The sequence below is a fragment of the Charadrius vociferus genome, unplaced genomic scaffold (assembly GCF_000708025.1).
Source record: "Charadrius vociferus isolate BGI_N301 unplaced genomic scaffold, ASM70802v2 scaffold213, whole genome shotgun sequence".
NCBI lineage: Eukaryota > Metazoa > Chordata > Aves > Charadriiformes > Charadriidae > Charadrius > Charadrius vociferus.
This window is the reverse complement of record NW_009647828.1, coordinates 4,861,353-4,886,242: the sequence shown is the minus strand read 5'-3', so window position 1 is coordinate 4,886,242 and position 24,890 is coordinate 4,861,353. Positions and strand designations below refer to the sequence as shown.

General features: G+C 40.8%; 1 protein-coding gene across 1 annotated transcript in view; it reads right to left on the bottom strand.

The window, feature by feature from the left end:
* Positions 1-6,920: 6,920 nt before the first annotated feature.
* Positions 6,921-24,890, bottom strand: part of POLR1A (polymerase (RNA) I polypeptide A, 194kDa) — a 35,477-nt gene continuing 17,507 nt past the window's right edge. Inside the window, exons 17-34 of the mRNA XM_009882522.1 lie at positions 24,500-24,582; positions 24,223-24,381; positions 23,793-23,891; positions 22,747-22,899; positions 22,469-22,551; positions 21,572-21,737; positions 20,825-21,046; positions 18,531-18,745; positions 17,720-17,887; positions 16,649-16,784; positions 15,612-15,769; positions 14,562-14,676; positions 13,822-13,938; positions 12,692-12,973; positions 11,899-12,099; positions 10,986-11,103; positions 9,597-9,761; positions 6,921-7,065 (exon numbers count right to left, since the gene is read on the bottom strand). Of these exons, the coding sequence (XP_009880824.1) occupies positions 6,965-7,065; positions 9,597-9,761; positions 10,986-11,103; positions 11,899-12,099; positions 12,692-12,973; positions 13,822-13,938; positions 14,562-14,676; positions 15,612-15,769; positions 16,649-16,784; positions 17,720-17,887; positions 18,531-18,745; positions 20,825-21,046; positions 21,572-21,737; positions 22,469-22,551; positions 22,747-22,899; positions 23,793-23,891; positions 24,223-24,381; positions 24,500-24,582 (2,741 nt within the window). The 3' untranslated portion in view covers positions 6,921-6,964. The remainder of the gene's footprint in view (positions 7,066-9,596; positions 9,762-10,985; positions 11,104-11,898; positions 12,100-12,691; positions 12,974-13,821; positions 13,939-14,561; positions 14,677-15,611; positions 15,770-16,648; positions 16,785-17,719; positions 17,888-18,530; positions 18,746-20,824; positions 21,047-21,571; positions 21,738-22,468; positions 22,552-22,746; positions 22,900-23,792; positions 23,892-24,222; positions 24,382-24,499; positions 24,583-24,890) is intronic.

Genomic DNA, 24,890 nt, shown 5'->3' with positions numbered 1-24,890 from the left:
AACACAGAGACTTGAAGCCACTTAGCAGCAAAGATTTTGGTCAACAAGACCCCAGGGGTCAAGGTAAAAGGAGTAGATCCTCTCCGTGCTCCCACCACGTGCTTTGTGTCACCCAGTTGCTGCTGGCCTGTTAGGCTGGAGCATGTGTGTAGGCATTAGCTCTGTCTCTGATAAAGGATGATGAGTTTGTAGTGATGTGGCTGTAGCAGAGATAACTGAGCAGACTCGCAGCCTGGTGGGAGGAGGATTGAATGCATCAGCACCTTAAAAGTGCTGTTTCAGCAACACTCTCCTGCCCAGAGCCCTGGCCTGGCCCCAAAACATGAGGCAAAGCACGAGAGCTGCTGCCTGAGGTTCAGTTACTGTAAAATTACGTATTGTTGTCCCCAGCACTGATGTTTGTGCAAAGAGGGGATGAAACAGGCACTCCCGGCTGCTGCCCCTCACTTGGCACCAGTCTGGGTACAGCCTCAAACCCCTGCCCAGCCTGACCTTGGCAAGAGCAGGAGTTCAGACTCCGCTGTCTTCCCACTTTCATAAAAAACTCAGTTTTGTAGCTTTATCCATAATTAGAAGAAGATCCATGAAGTCACAGTTGATTCCCGTGGGAGGCCGAGGGCACTGCCCTGGTTTGTAGCATTATTTACATTTACAAGGCTATTGGGTCTAAAACACATCTCAGATTCTGCATGTTCCAGAAATAACCCAGGCTCCCAGGCAGAAGAAATACGGTATAACGGAAAGCAGAAGCAGCCTGTATTAAAGTGTTTTACAGAGCATTGATTTTTTTCCAAGGTACAGCCCTGGGATTTTTCTGCAGAGCTGTTGTACTGTCAGCGTACGATTTGCTCTACTTGCCCTTTCAGGTTTAATGTCCCATTAATAATGCATCTCTGTATTTATTGCAGTTTGCATTAATGTTCCACTGTTACTTCTTGATCACTCGTTATTCTCTCTGTAGTGCTAGGCAAGGCTCCAAAACCCAAACAACGGCAGCAGTGTTACTACAGACCAAGCCGCAGCCCCACCAGATCCAAGGCAGCCCCGCCACGGGGAAACATTTATCATCCCGAAACTGGCAGAGTGATCTACACCCAGGAAGACATGAACAGCTCTACATCCTCTCCAGCTCCGTGATCAGACCTAAACTCTTCCAGGGCGATTGGACAGTCCGCTCTTTCCGAGCCAGAAAATTGTAAAGCAGCATTAATGAGCAGCTTGCTTAACCCTGGCTCTAACAGGAGCGGGAATGAGCTGTCGGGCTGGCTCTGGCCGATAGCTCAGCTCAGCAGTGCAGGCCTCTGTAGAGGATGCACTAACGATGCCTCCCTTGATCAACCATTGCGTTCCTGAAAACCACTGCTTGGCTTCCCCTCGACCCCGTAGCCATCAGAGCTCTGTAGGTACCTTAATTTCTCACCCTACAGCACTCAGAGTACACCACTATACCCCGGCTCAGCTTGGGAATAGCTCTACCAGCGTCCACCTCCCACCAGGAGCATCCTCAGACCTCACCACACCAGCACTGTACTGCAGAGCAAACCAGAAATGACACAAAAAGGCAACACCGAAGAAGCTGGGTGGCTGCCTCACCTGCAGTTACAGTGCTCATCCATAACACACAGCTTCATAACTCTCTTTCGCCTGAGGGACCTCCAATCCCCGTCTTTCACATTCCAGAAAAATGCCATAAAATCCTGAAAAAGAGATAGCTGCAATCCTGTTTTGAGGCAGGATTTCTCTTTGCCCTTCTGGATGAGGTTGCACAAACACTAGGAGAAAGGTTTCTCTGGTCTTCCAAGAAAGCCCTTGTTTCCCCTCCCTTCCCCTGGGAATGGAGCTAACCTCCTCCCTCCCTTATCCCTACTAACAGCACATTACTTCCAGCTGCGGCAAGGAGTTTCAGAGCAGGAAAACTGAAGTTTCCCTGCCCCAGGTTGGTGGTTAAAGGGCACTGAGGAGGTGTGTTTGAAGCCCCTCAGGGCACTGCTGAAAGCCCAAAGCAGCTCTCCTATGTCCTTAGTGGTTGCTCTCAAGACCAGTCTCATGGGTGTGACCAGATATGGTTCACCTCCTCTTCCTTGGCTGTACTTGGAAAGAAGCCACATTTGCTCTCTTTTGCTTATATTATTATTATGCACTTATTTACAAACCAAAACTCAGGGTCTTCAGGGTGAATCACTGTCCGTGCTGCTTAGTGTGCTATAAAAACAGCAAGGAAAAGCAGGGGCTGAAGATTCACAAAATTTCCACTGTTCCCTTCTGGCTGAGTTAGCGGGTTGCCACATGGCAAGCTGCACGAGATAGAACTCATTCTCACCTATTGCAGTGGTTGGTTGCCATCTTCACACCTATGGACCCCAGCCTTCACATCCACCCCAAGACCAAGACTGCCATGTTCAGCACCGAAACCTTCAAAATGCTTTTTTGAATCCCAGCCTTTATGTGAACATCCCAGCGATGTTCACAAGTTTTCCTGCCTGACCTAATCCCAGAGAAAAATAAGATTTTTGCTTTGGCTTGATCTGCCTGCAGCCAGCCAGACCCAGGAGCACGGCCCGGTCACCACGATCTGACCTTGTGTGAAGTGTCCCCTGAGGTGTCACATGCCCTTGTACTTGCCAGAATCTTCAGCAGATGAGGTAGCTTGCTGGCAAGCTTCAAATGGTTTGTCCAGAAAGGCTCTGAATGATTAAAGATCTCTTTGAGCTGTGTTGTTGCCAGTGCTTGGTTACTGACCTACACAAGAGTAACAACATGGGAACCAACGATCTGGCAAAACAAACTTTTCAGCTTCCTGTCTTCTAGTATTTAGCTTTGCTTTTGAGATGAAAGAAGCACTAATTCCTATTTGTATCCATTCTCAGTGCCTGATTTAGGATTTTTTTAATGTTTACCGACAAGAACAAGCCTTTTATTATGATTTATTAAGCTTGAGCATAGCTTACTTTCCAACTGCTGCACAAATACAAGCTGATTCACCATTACCAACATACTGAAAAGATTTGTTATTCCTATCTTACAGGTAACAAATCTGGATCGGGTGTTTTGTCCCATACAAGCAGGATAAAACCTCCAATATATGCCCTGCTTGCCAAAGCACACATGACCAGAAGACAAGGATCACGGCCTCCCTTTCTGGCTGAATAACTTTAAGTTCCTTCTATTACAGCTTTAAAAAAGCCTTTTCCCCCAGCTTTCATATCCGCATAGCCTAACCAGCCTGTTCCTGCAGTGCACATTCAGTCAGGCATACAACCTTTAGCTTTCCAGACAGATCATTTGCTATTATTAATGGAGATAACACATAGAAAGCAAGCAATTTTGGCAGCTACCTTCTCTCCTCTCATCCCTCCCATGTTTTCTCAGTCTTAGGGTATCTTGGCCCCCTACAGTGCAGCAGACAGTTAAGTGCTGGTTCCCAGAGAAGAAGCGTTAAGAGCACGGCCAGTGCCAGCACTGCGTCTGACTTCTGAATCACCTACAAATGGAAATGCAACATACATACGCAAACTAGAGGAAATCACCTCAGTATTATGTTTTGCATTCTTTCTGATAATTGTCAAAGTAATGTCAAAGATATTTGAAGAAAGAATTGTAAGTAGTGAGCATTCAAAGTGACACTGCAGAAACCATTAAAAAATAGCATGAAGAGTTCTCAGTGTCATCTGACATGTTTCTTCACCACTTCTTACTAATTGAGCTTGGTCTGCCACCAGAGGGAACCAGGGGGTTTCCTCAGCAGTGAAAAAATCCCATTGAATTCTGATTCAGAGCAGTAAAATACTTGGAGAAAAAAAGAAAAAGAAGTCCCACTTATAAATTCCCACCTTATTTAAGTATTTGCAAAGCTGCATTCTCACACTCCGAAGGCACTTTCTAGCCCATTCTTGTGGCCTTTCATGATTTCTTCCTCTCTATGAAATTGCATCTACTGCTACCTCTTTGGGGTCCTTTATGCCAAAACTGACTCCATTTGTCCGTTTTATGTAATTAAAAAAGCAGCAAGAGCGCCATCCACTATTGTAGCCTTCTCCCAGACTATGGTTTGGGGTAGGTAGTTTGCAGCCTCAAAAAGAACTGTACAGCAACAGGAATCACTGCAAGGAAACAAAGAAACTTTTAAACACAGAAGATCTAGCTGCATAGAGCTACATGTTGCATGAAGAGAAACAGAAGTCTTCTGACCACAGGAAGCAGAACATTTCTTCTACCTCCATTTTCTGCACGCACGTGAATTTTAAGCAAACCAAAACTCATCCCGTCTTGGAAAGGGCAGTTTAGATGATTCCCGAGCCAACCTGCTCATGCTACAGATTAAGAGTAATTGCTACCTCAGCTGCTTCTCCTTCACAGTATAAACTTAGTCCATTTACATGCCAAAATACCCACAGTTCTCCAGCCCTGAAGACACAGGCTCTCATCGGACGTCCTGCCACGCTATCATCTCCCCTGTTCATTTTGTCCATGAACAGAACTACTTCACTGTCCTAAGCAGATGTTAGGGAAGATCTGAATTGCAATGTTAGGGGCTTTCCTACAGCGTCAGTTTCAGATCCTGGCCTGTACCAAAATTTTAGAGGCAACTCAAAACTAGAAGTGGAGGTTGGCCCATCCTGCCACAGCCAGAGTACATTTTCCAAAAGACTCTTTAATTCATCACTGTTTCCTGCACAGCCAGTTCTGCGGGGAGCCAGAAACAGCAGTTTGACACGCAATGGTGGCGTAAAGCAAAGGACAGTTAGTTCAGCACGTTTTCTCAAAGTGAGACTATATAATATTCATAGGCACTTTACTGCCCTGCTCATTTAGCATCCACACCCCTTGCTCCCCTAAAGCACGCTGGCTGACTGCTGCCCCACCACCACCCAGGACTGCTTCTCACCACTGAAGAAGCAAGCAAGCCTGGCAGGATTGCTGAAGGCAACAACTGGCCTCGGGAGCTTCCGACAGCAACAGAAAAGCAAGCTGGTGCCTAGAAAAAGGACATCAAGTTGCTCGGGAGACTCAGTCTCTTTCCAGTTGCAGCACAGCATAGTTTCACATACACGCATTTCAACTATGCAGAATTTGTATGTGGATGTATTATGCTAAAACATAAGACTAGTAAATTTTCTTGTATTTCATGGCTCCATAACTATGAGGAAAATTCATTACCATGACACAATCAAAGCAACCTCTTAAGCTTCACAGAGAAGTGATATGAACACGTGGATGACTGAGTTATTTAGGTCAAACTCTTTAGAGAACTATAGGATGCCACATTGCCCGATAGAGCATATGGCATAGATGCTCTTCACTGCAGGACAGTGAAACCTTCTGGGGATCTTTCTCAGCAAACTATCTGTAACAGTATAGCCCGTAGCTGGGAATTAAAAGTCTTTTTATTCCCACATTTGTTCTTTCCCATCTAACCGCTTGTGAAACTGTATCCAACTAATTCTCTCCGGGTTGTTTGCAAAATGACATGTTTTTGAGAAATACATAGCAGGTGCTAAGACTGGAGAAAGACGCAAGGAAATTTTTTACAAAGATTTGCAAAGTGAAACTGGAGAGCTTACCAGCCTAATGCATTTGTTAAGCTTCAGCACAATTTGCAGTACATTTAACACAATTTTAAGGGGCTGAGGCAGAATGGAGTCTATCGAGAAACTCCACATAGGCTCCATGACAATCCCAAGCCACCATCTCCCACTACCTGATTTGATCCCCGTCAGCACTGCTCCACGGGAAGCAGGAGCTCCTCAGCTGGCTAAGTGAGCTCTGGCACTTTTCCGCTAGCTTAGGGGTACCACTGAGAATGATCAGGGGTTAAAATCTGTTACAAAACTTGCCTATATGGTAGTAAGCAAACTCGTAAGAATTTTTACTACTTGCATGCATTTCATTCTGATTAAAATCAAATGTATAAGCAATAAAGTCTGATTTCCGAAGAGTGGCTAACAGCTCTCGGCTACACGATTTTTAACAGCCATCAGAGTCAAAGTGATGGCTGTTGGCCACAGGACAAAATTCTCTCAGTAACACAGCCACATAATAGGGTGTTCAGAATATTTTTTTGCAATGTCCTTTATTAAATACCCTCTTTGATACAGAACATTTAAGCAAAAATAGTTTAAAAACTCTGTTTCAGTCATTCTTACAAGAGCCTTTTGTGCAGTCACTGTTACAGCAGCTCATGTTGCCATTTAAGGAGTAAATCTTTATCAAATATCAGGTTTCTCACTGTGCAGACATCTATTCCATACAAAGAAATCATGAGCAGGCATTGGAAAATGCCTACAGAAACCACAAACACTCTGAATTCTGTTCTTCAGCTAATAAAGAAATTTAACAATTGTGTCACAGACACATAATTCTTAATAAATGAAGTAGCAGAATAGGAAACTGCATCCCCCAAAGCTTATAAAAGTCACGTGCAGCGACAGAAGAGGCAGTGCACGCAAGTACAGCAAAAGAAGAGGATATGCCTCAAGCACAGACGCTTCAATACAACGTTGAAGCTTCCGCACAGTGCTGTGAGTAGGAGCGATATTTCCATTACTGGAAATTTGTCACGTAAAAACCGTGTGGCAACTAGCCCTACTCACCCAGATGGGATTCTACCCCACAAAAATTAGACCGCATAAACAGATTCTGCTTTGACTTCTGTCTGCCACAGCTGCTGCACAGCCTGTTTGAGACCTGGACGGTCTCCTTCATTTTATTCTTTTCTACGTAAACCAATTATCTCATTTTTTGCATTAATGAACAGTAAATAAATGTTTATTTGGATCAAAGGATAGCTCCTATAGGTGGAGACATTCTCATTAAATTAGGCTCATCAGGTGTCCAGATTAACAAACCTGTTGGCACAGGGAAGATGACTGGGGACACAGCATGTGCCCTTGTTGCATACCTGTAGAGCATACATATCTTTTATGATGAACATTTTAGTTGGAATCCTTACGTTCTAACCAAAATACTATGTAAGGGGTTGCTTGAGGTCAAACAAACCAGTCCCTCCTTTCACAACTTTTCCAACCACAAGGCATGCAGAAGGGGATCGCAGTTCATCATGGGCACCTGTAACAGAATTCAAACAAAATCATATTAGGATGTTTCCAAAGGTTTCTCAAAGGTCAGTGCTGAAAAGAAAGCATTTTGGGTTTACGTGCAAGAAGTCATCTGGTTCAGCCCCCCCTAGTGCGGGTACATGGCACTGTCACCTACCGTTCAGATTGAATTTGTGTCTCTGAGAGAAGTCCAAAACTCTTCCTACCCCCTCCAACAACAACGATTATCTCATCCCAGTCTTTTTGTGCAAGCAGAGAATTAGGCCACACATTACTAAAGCTCTCCCTATTCAGCATGAAAAGACAACACACTCCGAATTCTAAGAGAACACAGATTTGACCTTCCAGTGAACACATTTTGCTGATTAAATAGATCAGTAAAAAAAAATACATCAGTAAGGCAAACCCAAAAAGATTCCCTTTTCAGTACTGCCTTTTTCCTTTGTTAGAGTGAATCCTTTTGATGTGGATTTTAAATCCTTCTGGCTAGATATGAAGAGAACTTTTCACTGAAGAGACATTCCATGAATTCCTTTGATTTTGTGGTTACTCACTGTAGCGAAATAGTGTCACAGAAATTTGGAAGCTCTCCAGATGACATGTCTGGCTAGGACTGTTTTGCTTTCACTGTTTTTATAAGCATCCAGACTGTTTTTCATTCATCCTAACTACAGCAAGCTGGAATTTTTCATTAAAGCAGTTGGAAGATTGGAAATAAAATTGTTAAACTTTTGATAATTTTGGGTCATCTTTACTCCACTGAGCAAAATGCCCTAAACTCTTCACCATACAGAGGATGGGGGGAGGAGCTGCACCATAGCACAGTGTATGCCATGTGCTTGCGGCTCTGATCTCAGCTACAGCTGAATAATTAAATAGCTGCTGCTAAATATATGTCAGCTGAAGAAAAAAAAAGGCCCTTTGTTAGATCATTAAACAAAACAGTCCTAACTGTCCTATTTATTCACGTGATGTAAACAAAGAGTTATTCTTTGAGCCAAGAGCCAAAGGGATCTCACTTCTGATGCAGTGTGATCTCTGCACAGTAAACCCTCATCAGCAGTCTTCTGGGTCACACCTACACTCTAATGGCACTTCTTACGTTAGCTGTGCACAGCGGTCACAAGCATTCTTTCTTCCTTTGTATTGATCAGGGCCATAAGCGAGCACCCTTGCAGTATCTATTTAAATGTATGGTCAAGTTATCAGTTACATTAAAGCAAATTAGATCCAAGCTGCTGCAATTTATGACTTTGATTTCCATTTGCTGCAATTAGTAACTCCCTCCACTTGTAATCAGTGTAGCCTTCCTGCAAACTTCTGTCAATATGCACTTCATGTCTTTATTCATAATATTATCCATAAATGTAATTACGTTTCACTTGGCAAAAACCTTATGTTATTTCTAAGTCAATATGTGATATAACGTAAACCCAGAGCGGGAGCGCAACTGTGCGGGAAATATCCTCTTCTATCCAATTCACTCTAGATTTACAATTTTCCTTTTTGATTTTCAGATTAATCTTAAGTCAATTGTAACCAATACTATTCTTTAAAACCCAAATTCCTTCCCCCAAAAGGTATAAAACAGCATTGACCAAAAGGAATTCAGTGATAAAAGTATCTCTGACACCCGTGCAAGGCAGTTTAAGATGCTAGCTGAGGACATCACGTTGATAGCTTTTCCCATTTGTATTAGGTAGCAAAGAAGGCAGCACAGGAGCATCCAAGAAGGAGAGCATCCAACCAGCAAGTGAAAGAAATCAAAACTATTTGCAAAAGGGAGACGTAATGAGTATCCAAAACATGAGATCAAGCAAACTGTCTAATGACAGACTTAAAGCACAAGCTTTTTGGATAGGACTCCTAAATGTAGACGGCTAGTGCTGTTTTAAATGTCCTAAATGATCCATTCAGTCATGTGACCTCTACACCTTCCAGAGCAGCATCTAGAGGGCAGAAAGGATACTCTTGGGCATCTCAAATGGCACCAGAAACCTACCATTAGGCAAATGAGTCTGACCCTTCACTTTTTCCCCTCAAACATAGGCAAAGTGTTACAAAGCAGAAGAAAAATAGAATCAAAGTAACAACCAAGAGGACTGTTCTCACAATAAAATTCTGAATAGCAAGATTAAAGAGACAAAAATATGGGAGTTATAATACAGATGTGAAAACAAAGCAGAAATGACAATTTTAATGGTAGAGACAGAAAAAGACAGATTTAGTAGTCTGTTAAAAGGCTTTGCGATAAGAAATCTTAACAATCTTAAGGTTTGTTACAAAAAATGCCTATCTAATCCTTAAAGAAAGGAGTCACAGACCTCACAAATTACATGTGGGAGCTGACTTCATTTAAGCTGACAGAATTTTATTAAAAACATCTGGAACATTTTCCTAGGCAAGGACTTAATTAAAATTTTAGCCTCTGGCATTTTTTTTCTAATACAATTGTGCATTACTCAAAATAGTGGAAAGTTATGATGAAAACAAAGCGTATGTGAAAAGCTGCAGCAATACAGTTCAAACTAAACCATTTACCCATCATTGTTGCTTCCTTCAAGAATTTGTAGCTGGTTTCAAATGTCATCTGTTGCAGAGGGGAGGAGTTGGACTGAATTCCAAAACGATTCAGCGGTTTATAAAATCCTTCAAAACACATGTAATCTGCCACAAGTGAAAGGTGCCGTGGGTCTACCACAATCCCTAAGAACACAAGAAAGCAATCATCAGAGCATTCAAGGGCTAAGGCTGGGTGTTTTTTTTTTCAATAAATCAGGTCTAAATTAAATCCCCTGAATCTAATCAACATAGACAACATCTCTATTAACATTCTTCTGGCAGTCACACCTCTTTGTGTGTAGCAGGCTTAACTGCTCCCTTCAAATATCCAAGAGAGGCAGACACTGCTATAATGTAAACCAAGGAAACTAAAATGTCAAGAATGTTGTGAGGCGGCAGAGTCTCTCTACATAAAATCAGTAAGGTCTGCATCATTGTTTATGCAGAAGGCGATCACACGTCCGTCCATTTGTGATGGGACAGAGCTCTGGCCTCTCACCTTGTGGCTTGCATTAACTAGGCACTGGAGTCAGAAAGGTTCCGATACTTTCTGTGCATCCACAGGAAACCCCATGTAGGCTAAAAAGAAATAGCACTTATTCTTAAATAACGCCTGTGGAGTCAGTGTAATGGGCAATCATTAACAGCTCTGTCAACATTTACCTAGCAGTTCTTGAACAACTTGGAGGTCAGACCATTCTGGGCTGCCAGCTGGCAAATCTGTTTGATATAACTAGTTGCTAAACTTCCCACTGTATTAATCTTCCCTCTTTTCAATAGTTTAATTCATAGCAAAGCTTAGCTCAATTAAGGGCAATTCAACATGCCTAACTTTAGCAGCCTATGAAGTCAGGAATCTTCCCCAAGCTACTTGCCTGGACTCTCTGAAAAATCCATGCAGAGAACATTCAGATAACGCAGCACAACTATTTTAGGAAAGATATAAAAACTTAACTTCAAAGGGAGCCTAGAGTCCCATCATTAGAAAGCTACAGTGGGGCAAGATTAATCCCATTCTCAGGGCCACTATGCAGTCTAACATAGTTAGGTTCCTCAGATGTTAGTAGTTAATTTGTCTGGGTCTTCCAGCTCACAAAAAATAAATATACCTGAATAGAAAAGTTCTGCGAAAGGGAGATAAATTCAACTTTGTCTAGTGAATTTTCTACTGATTAAATGGAACGTAATAATTAACTAAGGAAGTCTTCACAGAAGGCACTATAATGATTAAAGTGATGAAAAGGTGCAACTTAAAAATACATACATAAATGAAGATCATGCAAAAGCATAATTTTGTGAACACTGTGGCTGGGTTTTCCCATCTATATGATAATAAAGACTATCTTTAAAAATACAATGAAATCCTACCATATACAGCAAATACATCTTTTATTTCCTTTATAATCACCCTCAGGGCAGACTCAATTCCATAATTCTTAGCCATGGCATGAATATCATTGGAATAAAGTCTGTTCAGGTCCAAAATCTGAAAGCAAAAAAACCCACAGAACAAGATAGGATAGTAGTTAGATACCAAGATCTGACAGTAGTTACTCTGTATTTCCAAACAACTTAAGCTATGATAGCTTTTTTTCCCTCTCCATTTTTCCTTAGCTTAAGCAGCATCAACAGTTGCAGAACAACTAAGCAGCAGCTCAGAGCCAAATGCAGATTAAAATTACTCTGGGGGTTTATGTTTAAGCTAGTGATCTCAGTATTTTATATGTGAATGAGAGTACTGGAATCAAAACTCAGCACAGAAGAAAATGACCTGAAATTAGAAAAAACAAACAAGCAAACCTTCCCAAGCAGCAGAGGAGCATGTTAAAGTCTTCCAAGCAACACAGTGCAATAAACCTAGCTGGTTTCAGCCAGCCAGAACTTTTAGCAAAAGCAGTAGAGAAGATGTAGCACAAAACAATCCTGTATTTGTAGAGTTATGGGCTAGATGGCATAACAGAACTATTCATCTCCACGTACTGCAATTCATTTAGATAGAAGAACTCCCTCAAGTAACATTTAGAAAGAGAGTTACAAGCACAGTGTGGAATTATCTGTCATTAGATGCTGGGCTGCTGCACAAAAACTGATTTGCAAGCTGCCCTTGAGAAAAGGCTCTGCTGAGCTCTGAACACATATGGGTGCAAAAAGGAGAAGGAAGAGAATTTAAGACCTGAAAAGGGTACACATCACCCCTGCTAAATGTAAACGGCACCCACCATCCACCATCTCTCTCTAGAACACAAAAGATCATTCAAGTTCCGGATTATAGATTACATACATCAGAGTATCTGAACAGCTCCACAAGGTTTATCCCTTCGGTATGCAGAACGAGTTCCTTCTCTCCTTGCTTATTGGTACTTTCATTCAACAAGCACCGTGTGATCCCCTTCACTTCATGAATGACTGTGCTTCGTGCGAGAGAGGCAAGCAAGGAGGAGAGATCGAAGTACACCTTCATCAACGGAAGTGCCAATGAAACCTAAGAGGAAAAAAAACAATGTAGTGTTATTCTGTAAGGAAGCTTGAAAGCTAGGCTCAATACCCAGCCTACTTCTTTTTAGGCAAAGAGTAGACTACTAGAATTACCCTAGTTATGTGTTTAGCAATATAAACACCTAACTACAATTACAGCTGAGAGATGCTAATAAGAACACCACATCCCAGGACCACTCATCCACATTGCTTTCAAGATGTCCGAATGTAAAATAATTGTTGGGTTTTGGGTGGCTTTTCTTGGGGTGGTGGGGTATGTGTTTGGTTTTGGGTTTTTTTCGACAGTCCAGCCTTCACTTTATTTATCAAGAGCTACACAGTGGTGCATCATATCTTTAGATTAAAAAGACAATAAACCTGTCAAAAACCTGTTTTTTTAAAAAAGTTTCATCGGGGTTTCTGAAAGTTAGAAGCTACTAAAAATTATGTCAAGAAGTACATTTTATACCGCCACTTTTCTGCATTAATATAGTATTCTTGAAACAAAACAGCTGTAGTCCACTGATCAATTTGTTGTGGGAGCTACATGCAACCATTGCGCAACCACAAACAAATGTTTCCAGGCACCGTCACCTTACCTCACACCAAAGTTCATTTTCGATGTCAAACTTGTAATCCTGTATTGACGGGTGGTTGTCCAGAACAGCATTCACTCGCAACTCTGCTGACTGAAGTAATCGATCTTTCTCTTTTTCAGTCTGAGACATAAAGGAAAGATGTTGAGAATCTTCACCACCTGCTTCATTCTGATCTTCTTCAGCACCAGGATTCCCTTCTTCTTTTTCCGATTCAGCGTCTTCATCTTCTAGATTCTCATCAACATTTTCTTCCCCGTTCTCTTCTTCACTTTCATAATCAACCTACAAAGAAATAACATTGTATTTATCTGAGATAGAACATGTGCAGAAACAAAGTGCACCATGAACAGTTTTATTCATGGATATTCTTTACAGCTGAGTTGCAAGTATCTTGCCCGTGACACAATGAAAACGCAATTTTGTTGTAAAGAAAATAATACAACAGATTCATTTAAGTCTCTATTTCTTTATAATCTTGCCATTACTCCTCAATACAGTCTGGGATGCTACACGTTACTGGGATTGTAGCAGAATTTAGTTTTCTCCCCCCAAAAAAGGCTCTTCCCATAATCCAGCTTGCATGATGGGATTCCCTCAGGATTTTCAATTACTCTACCCTCTTGCTGAAATTACAGGAACCCATCTTTTAAGCAGTAATTATGAGGTAGTGAACACAAAAAAACATGCAGAGCCAAGAAGAATATTGATTAAGAACCACAATAAACTTTTAAAAACAGTTAATGGCATGAAATTAGCAAGAAGTAAAGTTAAGGTGAACTACAGCACAGACTTGCCAGGCACATCCACCCAATGCCTGAAGAAAAAGGCTTTGGACAAATGCAGATCTCTTCCATCTCTAACTTGCAGGGTTCTGTATTACTCTTAAAGGACAGCAGTGACCAGGCTCAACCAAGGTCATCGCAAGTCTCAGCCAACATCTTCTGCTATAGTCTTCCCCCCAGCGAAATCAAAATTGATTAGCACAAAGCAGAGACCTTCCTCACCCCTTTCAAGTGGGGTTTGGTTTCTTTCAGCATTTTGTTTCAATGGAAGCTTTCCTTCTCAACTCAAACCGAGGCAGAGGAAATTGAGAATTAATGTGCAGTGTTGAGCACCTACGAAACCATTACCTCTTCTTCCTGGTTCTTCTTCCGTTTTGCTTCTGTAGCATCACCATCCCCTTCATCAGCTTCTGCATCAACAATGTTCTCTTCTTCCTCTGCTGGTGCTTCCTGACTATTCATTGTCTAGAAATCCACGACAGACCAAATAATGAGGCTGACTCTGCTAGGAGGCATCCACTGCCTGAAAAGGCTTTAGTCAAACATTTGGAATTTAACAATCCCTTGTTCAATGGTCTACCTTTAAGGACAAATTAATTTCTGTAAGTCCACTACTATAAAAATATAATGAACTTACACTCCTGATAACTTTAATGTTAAACAAGATGCATGTCTACAAGATTGTTTATCTATCAGCTTCATTATATGACAGCCCTTGATGGGAGAGGGGTGGCAGAAAGAATATGCAAAAGCCTTTCAGTAAGAAAAGGATTTTCCCCGAAGTTTTGACAACCACTGCTACAACAGGACATCGATCTGGGAGCAAACGGAGAGCAATATGCTTTTATGAAGCTGAAATAAATGGGCATTTTCAGAGTACAGTCTTAAGTAAACTAGGATTTAATAAACAATAACTTTAATTTCCTCGTTGATTTTATGAGACTGCAAAGACAGTTTATGCAAAAAGAAAATATTTAAGTCATTTAGTATTAACACATTTCATGTTCACACTGAAACATGCTACGCTTTTCCAAATTCTGGTTCTCAAAAATAAAAGTGATGCATTTTCAGGTAATGCTTTTCTGTACCTTGTCTTGATCACCATCTAAATCCTTCCGAGTTGCCTTCCGGGTGCTGACTTCAGTAAAAGATGCCATCTTTGCATTCTTCCTTTTAATTGCTTCCAGAAAAATTTTAAAGAACCTGAAAGAAGCAGTAATCCAGAATGTCAAAGCTCAGTAGACAATTTCAAGTTGTCAGAAACATAATTTATTTGGTTTAAGAAGCCAATCTACTCATGACAGGACATATTCTCTGGTGGATGCAAAAGTACTTATAGGATAAGGCAAATAATTTTTCTTCTCGTCCCTTTCCCATTCTTTTAGGAATCAAAAGGTTGCTATCATCTCTCTTATAATCACAGATGTAGCCATGCATCCAAAGCTTAAAATTATAAGCTCATCTGTACATAAAATCCGCACATCAAATTGACCTTCAGAAAAGATGGCTTACTACTGGACTTCTTTCTTTTTTAAACCGATGAGCACACATGCAAACCTGTTAAAATAAAGTAACCCAGCTTGAACTCATGTGGCCTGAAGGAGGAATAAATCAACGAAGCCTTTTTACAAAACAAAACCAGCTTTCAATTGACCCTTATCATTAAATGTTCTACTTTTAGCTACACAAACTTGGCCAAACATGAGGAAGGATGCAGGGAAAAAAAAGGCAGCCTTTTCTCATTTATTTTTAAAAAATAGTTTTAAAAAAAATAAGGTTTAATTCTGTTCAGTGAGATCACCAAGGGATATCTAAAGTATTCAAACATTTTTGCTGGTAATAAACGTTTAAGCATCCAAAGATAAGGAATGAGATATTGCTTATATGGCCCTTCTAGTATAGTGGAGACATGTGAAAGATCTGCTCTGCTACAATTCTGCACTGGCACCACACCACAGATGAACAGTTTTATTCAAGATATAAAAAGCAACTGCGTAGACACTTCTGCAAGCACATCTGTAGGAAGATGTTGCTCTGAAAGCCGTTAGCAGCAGTAATAAGCAACATGCAGTGACCCTTGGAGCCCATGAAAAGGCAAAAGAAGAGCAAATACTACAAGTTTCTGAAAGCAAACTCACTTTGTTTCCATGAAGTGCAAGATCTCCTTGGGTTTCACACACTTCTCATCTCGGTAATATTCATGGGGCAAGAAATGGAATTGGATTTTGTAGAGGCGATGTTTGTTCTGCTTGCACTTCACACGCAGGGATTCCTCTATCTCAACTTTCTGCAAGACCTACAAAAGCCCCAAGTAGGAACGTTACTCCTTTGATGAAGACACTACATTTACTTCCTGCAATTCCAATGCTTTCCATAGGAGACCAGAATTATGCAAGGCTAACTGGCAAACTTTCCTGGCGGCTTTGTGGCAGCTCCTGAGCAAAAGGACTCCATACTCTTGCACTCTCTTTGGCTTAAACTCCTCTGAACAACTAACTTAGACAATACTGGGAGAACAGCCTCACCTCTCACCTGACTCCTTCTTGAAAGAGAAAGACACAAGAGTGTAGGGCATGCAGGAGAGCACAAGAAAGGCTGCTCTCCTGGGAAGAGAGGGACCATAGAATACATCAGACTTCAGTATATTAAGTCTCCGAGAGCCACATGTTCCGCTTCTATTAAGCACAGCCACTTCTATGAGATTAGGACGCAGTCAGGGACAAAGGTCTCTACTATGCCAGTCACAGCCAAATTAGCTTGTCTTTTAAAGACAAAACTAAACCCCTCCAATTCTAGAGACTGATAAAAAAACCAAACAGGGCTATGGCAACAAACATAATTCCTCCCTGCTATTATACTAATACTATGTATGAACTATTACCCTCCCCCTTTATGTTCTATAGAGAGTTTGTAGCCCGTGACAATGCTCTCTACAGGTTAAATTGAATTTAAGTCTCATACAGCCACAGTAACTGCAATTCCTTTTGCTGCTTCAGTTCCTAGCAGCTATTACAGGTTCAGTATGCAGGAGGTGAATAGAAAGGACCCTCTCATCTTGTGCCCACAGATAAGCCTTCAAAAATGGAAGCTGCTACAAAGCCAGACTAACTGATGAACTCAAGTAGGAAATTCTGTTTTGCAGACTCTCAAAGGATACACCGAATAGGAGGCTCACCTCAGCTAAGCACACTCTTGTGAACCTTTTCTTAAGCTGTTTCACCTTCTTGAGAGCTTTCTTGGTATTGAACACAGGAACACTCATTGTTGGCGTTTTAATATTTGCACTGGCCACCATCAATATTTCCCGCAACCTTTAAATAAAGAATGATCTTCAAATTAAGCAATAAAAGCACTGTGCAATCAAATAAGTATCTAGTTCATTTAATTAGGCTGCATGCAGCAACTGCCAGTTCCACCAAACCTATACGCATCAAGAGCTGTGGTTACCATCGCAGCGCTTGTTTTCACTTTTCTGGTTCCTCATCAGGCACAGCACAGCAATAGCCCTACTGCCGCAATTAGATTATCACCCCAATTACGGGAAGAGACTAGAGACGATAATAAGTTGTTCCCAGAACAGAAGAGCAAATGAAGCCTGTTTCCTACAGATACATAACATATGCCGCCTCATACTTTCTCTCCCTCCCCTGCTTCTCTGAAGTAACACAATCATGTCCCACTTAAGGCATCACATCTGCGCATGAGGCCAGGTCAGCACCCACGTTATTCAGAACAAGCTGATGACTAGCTAGTAAACACATGTGCACTGATAAAGTCACTGCCACCATACACAAGAGCCAGGAGAAACCTGGCTGCTATAAAACAAGCCTCTTTCTACATAGGTGGTAACGAAAATGTGCAAGATTTCATAGTTGCAGTGAAATTTTCTGTGTGAAAGAAACAGGTTTAAAAGTTAGTAGGGGGAAGAAGAGGTTGGCAGAGGGGAAACCCACAAAGCACCATTTCTTTAGGCTTGTACTGCACTGAATAAAATACAGAAACAAATAAGCCATTTGCTAGACATCAGATAAGAGTAAGGAGCCTTCACAGATATTTTGTATCTGGAAAATGAACCAAAACAACTGTAAAATTGTGAATCATTAAAATAGTTCTGAACAGGCACAATTTACTATTAAACTGAAGGATCATTTGCCCTCAAAATTACACATATACCTGCCACCAAGATTAAGCACTATTACGTAAGTGCCAAAAATGGCAAAGGACCCATTGAGAACAGTTTTCTCACCTTGGAATACCCAATGTGACATTCATTTCACCTCTGCCAGCAAAGTGGAAGGTGTTCAGAGTCATCTGTGTGGAAGGTTCCCCAATACTCTGAGCTGCAAGAAGACCCACAGCTTCTCCTGGGTCACAAAGAGATCGCTGCCACTTTAAATGCAACAAATCCTTTAATCTGAAGATAGGGAAAAAAAAAAAAGAGGTTTAGCTCAATGTAATACAAAATAAAGGGAGAGACTGAAACATTGCTCAGTTCAATAAAGTTACCTCTTTCAGCCAATTTCTCCTGGTAGCTTATGGATAAATACACTCCAGAAACTGTAAAATTGTCTCTCCCAGTCTGATCTGACAGACACAACCTATCAACACAGAACTGAGGCCTTGGCCAAACCATTTTTGCTTCTACTGCTAATTCCCACAATGTCAAAAGAAAATCCATTTACTCCCACTTGCTCATCTTAACTGCCTTGCTAACTCCAAGGTGTGGCAAGAGCATTTTTTTTTGTTTTTTACTGTTACTGTAAAGTATTATTTTGTATGTAGGGGGACAGCAACACGTTGCTGTTATTCCATAAAGCCTTTGCCGAAGCCCTTAGCAGCACAGAAAATTCAGGTTTGGAAGAAACAGATAATCAGGGCCTCGCCACTGCACACTAAGCGCACTTGGCTTTCAGGAAACATTCTGAAATCCACTACTTTGTTTCACAAAGGTCACAATGAAAACAAGAGTTGATAAAGACTTTTCATCTTTAGCAAATTCAGTCCAAAAATAGGTTTGGAGTTTTTTCGGCTCAGTGCAAAGACTCAGAAATTATTACCTATCAGAAGAAAGTGCTGGGCATGTACAACTTCGTCTGTTCTCAGATTCCCACTTATTGACATAATCTTCAACTCCATTTTCAAATGTTTCTGAAACAGAAGCAAAATAAGTATCTGGACGCCAAACTCCAAGGCTTGGGTCAGGACACTTATTTGCCTTCTTCAGATACTTCCTTCGTTTCTTCTCATCTAGTTCATACCACATCTTCAATAACTGAAAATAAGAGGGGATTTTTAAGCAGGCTGGTTTATCCACTGTAAGACTAAAACTAATTAACACAGCAATCAAGCAATAGAGAATGAGGAAAAGATTACCTGTGTAAAACTTAAGGGTGTATGTAAGACATAGCAAACAACAACTCGGCTACAAATATGGCATTCTCCATTTTTTTGATACTTACACTTTTGATCCCAAATGATTTCAAGGCTCTTTACAAGCTTGAAATAGTCAAGAGTTATCTGTAGTAACTACTCCAGAAAGCAGTGAAATACAGCCCTCTAAATAATGATTTTAACTTGGGTATGAACCCCCTTGACATACTTAAGTCTTTACTTCTAGCTGAATACCACCTCGCCTGTCTAAAGCTGTCATCACAAAGCAGCTTCTCTGATTTTCAGCTGTCAACATTCAAGCACAATAGTCCAGCAGAGACCTTGAACGTAGCTTGCGTCTTATGCATGCTAATCAGTTTTACTTCTATTCTTAAGTTTGCTAGTCTTTCAGTAACATTTCAGCTGTTGCATTTAATAAAGAAATAAGTTAACATCAACTTCAAAAAACAAATCAATACAGAAAATGAGCTAAACTTATCTTCTACATGTCTTGCTGTTTTATGAAGGAGGAACTGGCTTGTGACATGAAGTCTGTCCACTGAGCTTGATAATGTACTGAGACAGAGATAAACATGTATCTGTATCTACCTCATCTACTGAAAGGAAAAAATGATCAGTGAATGAATCCCCAGGCCAAACTGTTTTGAATGTTATCAAAAGTGCCAATAGCAACACAAATTCTGCAGAGCTGATAAATGAACCAGTGATTAGGCATAACATTTGCAGACAAGCTCACAGAGTTCTATATCTCAACAGCTTCAACTTGGCGTTTCATGCTAAGTGTCCACATTCTACCAGGGTAAATTCCTTGTGAAAGCAAGACTGTGAAGCAGCACTTGTTTGCATTTTGTGTCCATACACATAATCTTCATTAGAAGCCATAATATATAGATTAGTGCCCTGAAGTACAAGAGGCTTAAGTAAGAATACATTTTTCAAACACTAGGCAGGGCTGGCTCAGCTCTCTGATCCTTGTATTTAAACAGGCTCTCATCCAGGTAGCAGATACCTGTCCATCCAAAAGATCTACTCTACGTACATGAAAAAAAAACATCAAACCAAACAAAAACAATCCCACAGATCCAACCACAAACATCAGCTGGTTTCTAAAAACCAGTTTTACCTCGGAGGTTTTGGCCTCTGCCCTAGCACTAGGGCCCACAAGCTTTAATAAATGAACCTCAGCTTACCCACACAGCTGACATACGATTCCTTCAAAACACAGCCTGTGTAAGTAGACTGTGAAACTCTTTGGGACACTTGACCCAGGTGGCCATGAAGGCCAGTAGCATCCTAGCTTGTCTCAGGAAGTGTGGTGAGCAGGACTAGGGAAGCGATCGTCCCCCTGTACTCAGCACTGGTGAGGCTGCACCTTGAATAGTGTGTTCAGTTTTGAGCCCCTCAATAAAAGAAAGATATTGAGGTGTTGGAGCATGTCCAGAGAAGGGCAACAAAGCTGGTGAAGGATCTAGAGAACAAGTCTTATACGGAGCAGCTGAGGGAACTGGGGTTGTTTACCCTGGAGAAAAGGAGGCTCAGGGGAGATCTTATCACTCTCTACAACTACCTGAAAGGAGGTTGTGGAGAGATGGGGGTCAGTCTCTTCTACCGAGTAACAGGACAAAAGGAAACAGCCTCAAGTTGTGCCAGGAGAATAGACTGGATATCGGGAAATATTTCTTCACAGAAAGTGTTGTCAAGCATTGGAACAGGCTGCACAGGTAAGTGACTGAGTCACCATCCCTGGAGGTATTTAAAAGACTTATACAAGTGGCACTTAGGGACATGGTTTAGTGATGGACTTGGCAGTGCTAGGTTTACAGTTGGACTCGATGATCTTAGAATCATTTAGGTTGGAAAAGACCTTTTAATGATTCCATAAAAAGCCATTAAAAAAACAAGTCACTGAATTCTGCAATTTTTATAGAAGGCTCGGTCAACTCAACTGCTTCTGTGTTACCTGTAAAGTAGCAGGATTTCTTCCATTTTTTATTTCTCCTCCTGGAATCTGTGCTTTTACGGTTGCCATTTTCTTTTGGGAAAACATCAGAAAACCTCCTTCTCTTTGCATGGAGTTTTGGTGCCTGGCTCGCCACTTTTTGATGGCTTTGAAATGCTGGTTAGCTTGGCGAGACTCCATCCTTGCTAAAGCTTCATCCAGATGGTTTGTCTTCTGTATTACCTATAAGAAAGTTATATGTATGATTATTCTTCTCTCTATGCTCGCTGTAGCAGAAAAGGCAAAACAAACCAAAAGGTCATCTGCTGTCACTCAAAATGTTCAGCTGCTGTAGAACAATTTTAAAATTGGTTTTCAATCCAACTGAGACAAAACTCATATCTTTATGTGACTATTGCCATTCTTTAATAACCAGTGACGATACTGGCAAAAAGAAGTTAATCAAACTTGACAGAGTGAAGAGGAAAGTCATCTGTGTTGAATCCAATGACAGAGTTAGAACAGATGAGAATAAGGAGAGCACTTGGTGCTCTGTTGAAATTAGGACCACTTAAATTATGCCTCAGACCTAAGACTCACTTCCGTATTTTGAATACAATGGTAAATCGGCAAAAAAAATGTAGGTTAATCTTAGAGTGACTGAGAGAAATAACTATGCCAGTGGATCCCTAAGAGATGTGCAAGGTGTTAACCGTGCATTTCAGTCTTTCCCTTGGCGTATAAATACTTAAGGTTCAGGTGTTTTACCTCATAGTTCTCTGCAATGAAAGGAAACTGCTCGGGTTGCAAGAACTGAGTTTTAGGGATATCAAGCCCATCTTCTCCATACAAAAACTGCACCACACTGCCATCACTATCTCGTACAGTCAGGTCATACTGAACTACAAGTCCTTCTAAATGTTTTATGATACACCTGTTCCAAAGAAAAAAAAAGAAAAAAAAAAAGTTGTTATGAGGCTACAGAGCTACAAGGATGATATAACTCTAACATGAGAAACCCTGTTTTCATTAATATATTAAGTGCACTCAAGGGCTGATCAGGAATTCTGGAAGCCAATATCATACAGACACGACACACAGGTGAAACGTGTAATAATATTGTAAAGCTTTCTGCATGTTGCTCCCTCCAGTTTCCTTGGACTGAAGTGACTTAAAATGAAGGAACAAATTACTCTCTATTTCTGCTGCCAACTCTAACAGTTGTCCGAAAGATGGGGGCATCTGTCCTTTACCCTCTGAAACAATTCCATCATCTTCTATATACTGAAGGTGTTGCTTGAATAAAGGAGAGCGTCCCATAATGTGGCCAAGAAAAACTAGAGTTGCCTGGAATTTGTACATCTTTACTTGTACCAAGAAAACAGCTTTCTCGTTGCTGCTGCTATGTGCCAGAGATAAGTTAGAGATTATAAAGTTCCACTTGATCTAGTCCTCTAGAAAGTCAGCCTTAGAACAAACATTCAACACTCAGACAGTAAACACTTCCAAAAAGCAAGTACACTGAAGTTAATCTAAGCAATGCAAAGACTTCTTCCAGTCTATAGTACTCTACCAAAAAAAAAAAAAAATTCAAACAAACAAACAAAAAAAAAAAGAACCCAAAAGGACCTTTTAAAGGCTCAGATACTAAAACAAGCTTCTTACCTTTGTAGGTATCCAGAACGGCTGGTTTTGACAGCTGTATCCACGAGACCTTCCCTGCCAGCCATGCAGTGAAAGAAGAATTCCTAAACATAAGCACAATAACTTCACCATTCTGCTGAGAAGTACACCAAGACTGGCAATTTATGCTCTTTCTCAAAAGCTATATATGAGAGCAGGGTGAACAAAGATGGTTTATCTCTAATTGCAGACACTCTGTATTAATACACTAAGATTAAGAAAAATTTCACAATAAACTCCACAAGCAGTATTAAACTTACAGAAGGTTTGATCCCAGTGAGAAATCTGCCAGTCACAAATCCTCCTGAGCTAGGGGAAAAATCATAAGGCTGGAAACATGGCAGTGATTTGCCAGATGCCATCAGCGGGGGTCTTCGACCTTCCAACTCAATCTGGCCCAGCAAACAAGAAATCTAAATGTGGACAGGAAAAAAGGAAACACCATTTTTCCATCAAATGTTCACTAAACATTCTTTAACTGGATGTCAACATGTTCATTAAATGTTCCGGCCACTGATGGGCAGAAAAGGCATGTAGATCTCATCTGGTCTTTTTAAGTTATTTCAGCCCTGATTCAACCTCAACATTTCCATTCTTGTTCCGTGTGTTTATTTTAATACAAAGAGATCTGAAACTAAAAATATCGGGTTTTTTTTGGTCCCTACATTACCCTCACCACTGTGTTTATTTTAATACAAAGAGATCTGATTTGGTCCCTACATTACCCTCACCACCTCTCACCAATGTCCTAAAAACAGAACCAAAAAAACAAAATAAAACCCTCTCTGTCTTGAGCTTTGGTCATTCTCTCTCATCAGAGACAAAATTTTAGATGGCCTTTTTATGTAGTGTTTCTTACTTGGTGTCTGTGTTGCAAAAGGCAAAATAAAAAAGCATTCTTGCCATTTCTACCAAAATGAAAGGAAGATATAGTTGTTCCTATTCAGTAGTGGAAGAAACAAACAGAGGGGTCAGTCTTCAACAGAGGCCAGGAAAAGTTCTTTCTCCTACAGTAGGTTTGTTCATATAATCTGCAGCACTCCTTCTAAAAAGGTCTGCTGGTTCTATCAATCCTAATGTGCTGAGAACTGATTCAAAAGTATGTTATAATAACCTCTGACTCTCGTCCACCACCCACTGAGGTCTTTCTCTAAAATTTTTCCATGCCAAAGGCCTCTATTCCCAAAGCCCAGAATAAAAATTTTGCTTTGGTATAAGCTATTCAGAAGCTTTTGTGTGAATATCTAACATTCTAGGACAAATCACATCAACAGATGTAGCTGCTAAGTATTCTAGCTGTCATTACCTGCATTGTATTTACAGTGGATCCTTTGGCTCCTGACTGTACCATCAGCTGCAAATTATTGTCTGGAAAGCTCCTGTGGAGACCAAGGGGCATACAAACCTAGAGCGTTGTGGTGGGGTAAAGGGAACAAAACCAAACCATTATTAATAAAATAATAAACCAAAGCAATTCCTGTTGAAGGCTTTAAGAAAGTGAAGCAATGAGTAATCACAAACATTCCTATTTGTAATTTTAAAAGCATCCTGAATATTAAGCCATCTTCTCATTAAGGGAGGACAAGGTTGAGGTGATGAGGCAGTATGTGGAGCCTCATGCTGGGGACAGAAGGAAAGGTTCAGCCTCCAGAACAGTCAGGCACCCCTCAATGACATTAAACTTAATAAGAAAGTCTCCAAACAAGATTAGTATACACAGATGCCTCGATGCCAACCTTGTTAACTTCATTGTTGTAATTGTTTACTTCCTCCTTGAATTTCAGATCAACCATGTTAAAATCCCTCTGGTCTTTGCAGAGATGGGCATCCTGCCATTTCCCTTGGACCTCCTCACATGATGCTGTTTCTGGCAAATTAAGAGCAGCTCTAACAGTCTGAAAGTAAAATGGGAGGGGAGGGGGTGTTAGGTGCTAAGCAGGCATGATTAAACAGGGCTGGATTTCAACATTTTCAATTATGGGGGGAGAAAAAAATTCTGCAAGACAGACTTACTTCAATACCGCGCTGGCTTGACTTTTCAATGATTTTTCGTCTTTTGTGGTCTGCTTCAGGTTTAACCAAAATGTCTTCAATGCCTGTTAAAGAAGAGAGACAGAACACAGTGTTCTAAACTGGAAAAGAATTGAGGAAGAAACCATACTTAATGTCAGAGATTGTGAAAGCAAAGAGCTGGAGAAGAAAGTCACAACTGAAGATACAATAATTGTTAAAATCAGGCTAATTGCAGGGTGACAAGAAAAAAAATCTGAGTGACTTTGAGAGAGACACCATAGGCTATCAAACAAATGATGCAACATGCACTAAGCTAAGCTTTAAGGGTACAAAATCAACTCCCTAACTTGAAAAGTTTAACCTTCAACAGTGTCTATAAAATCTTAATCAG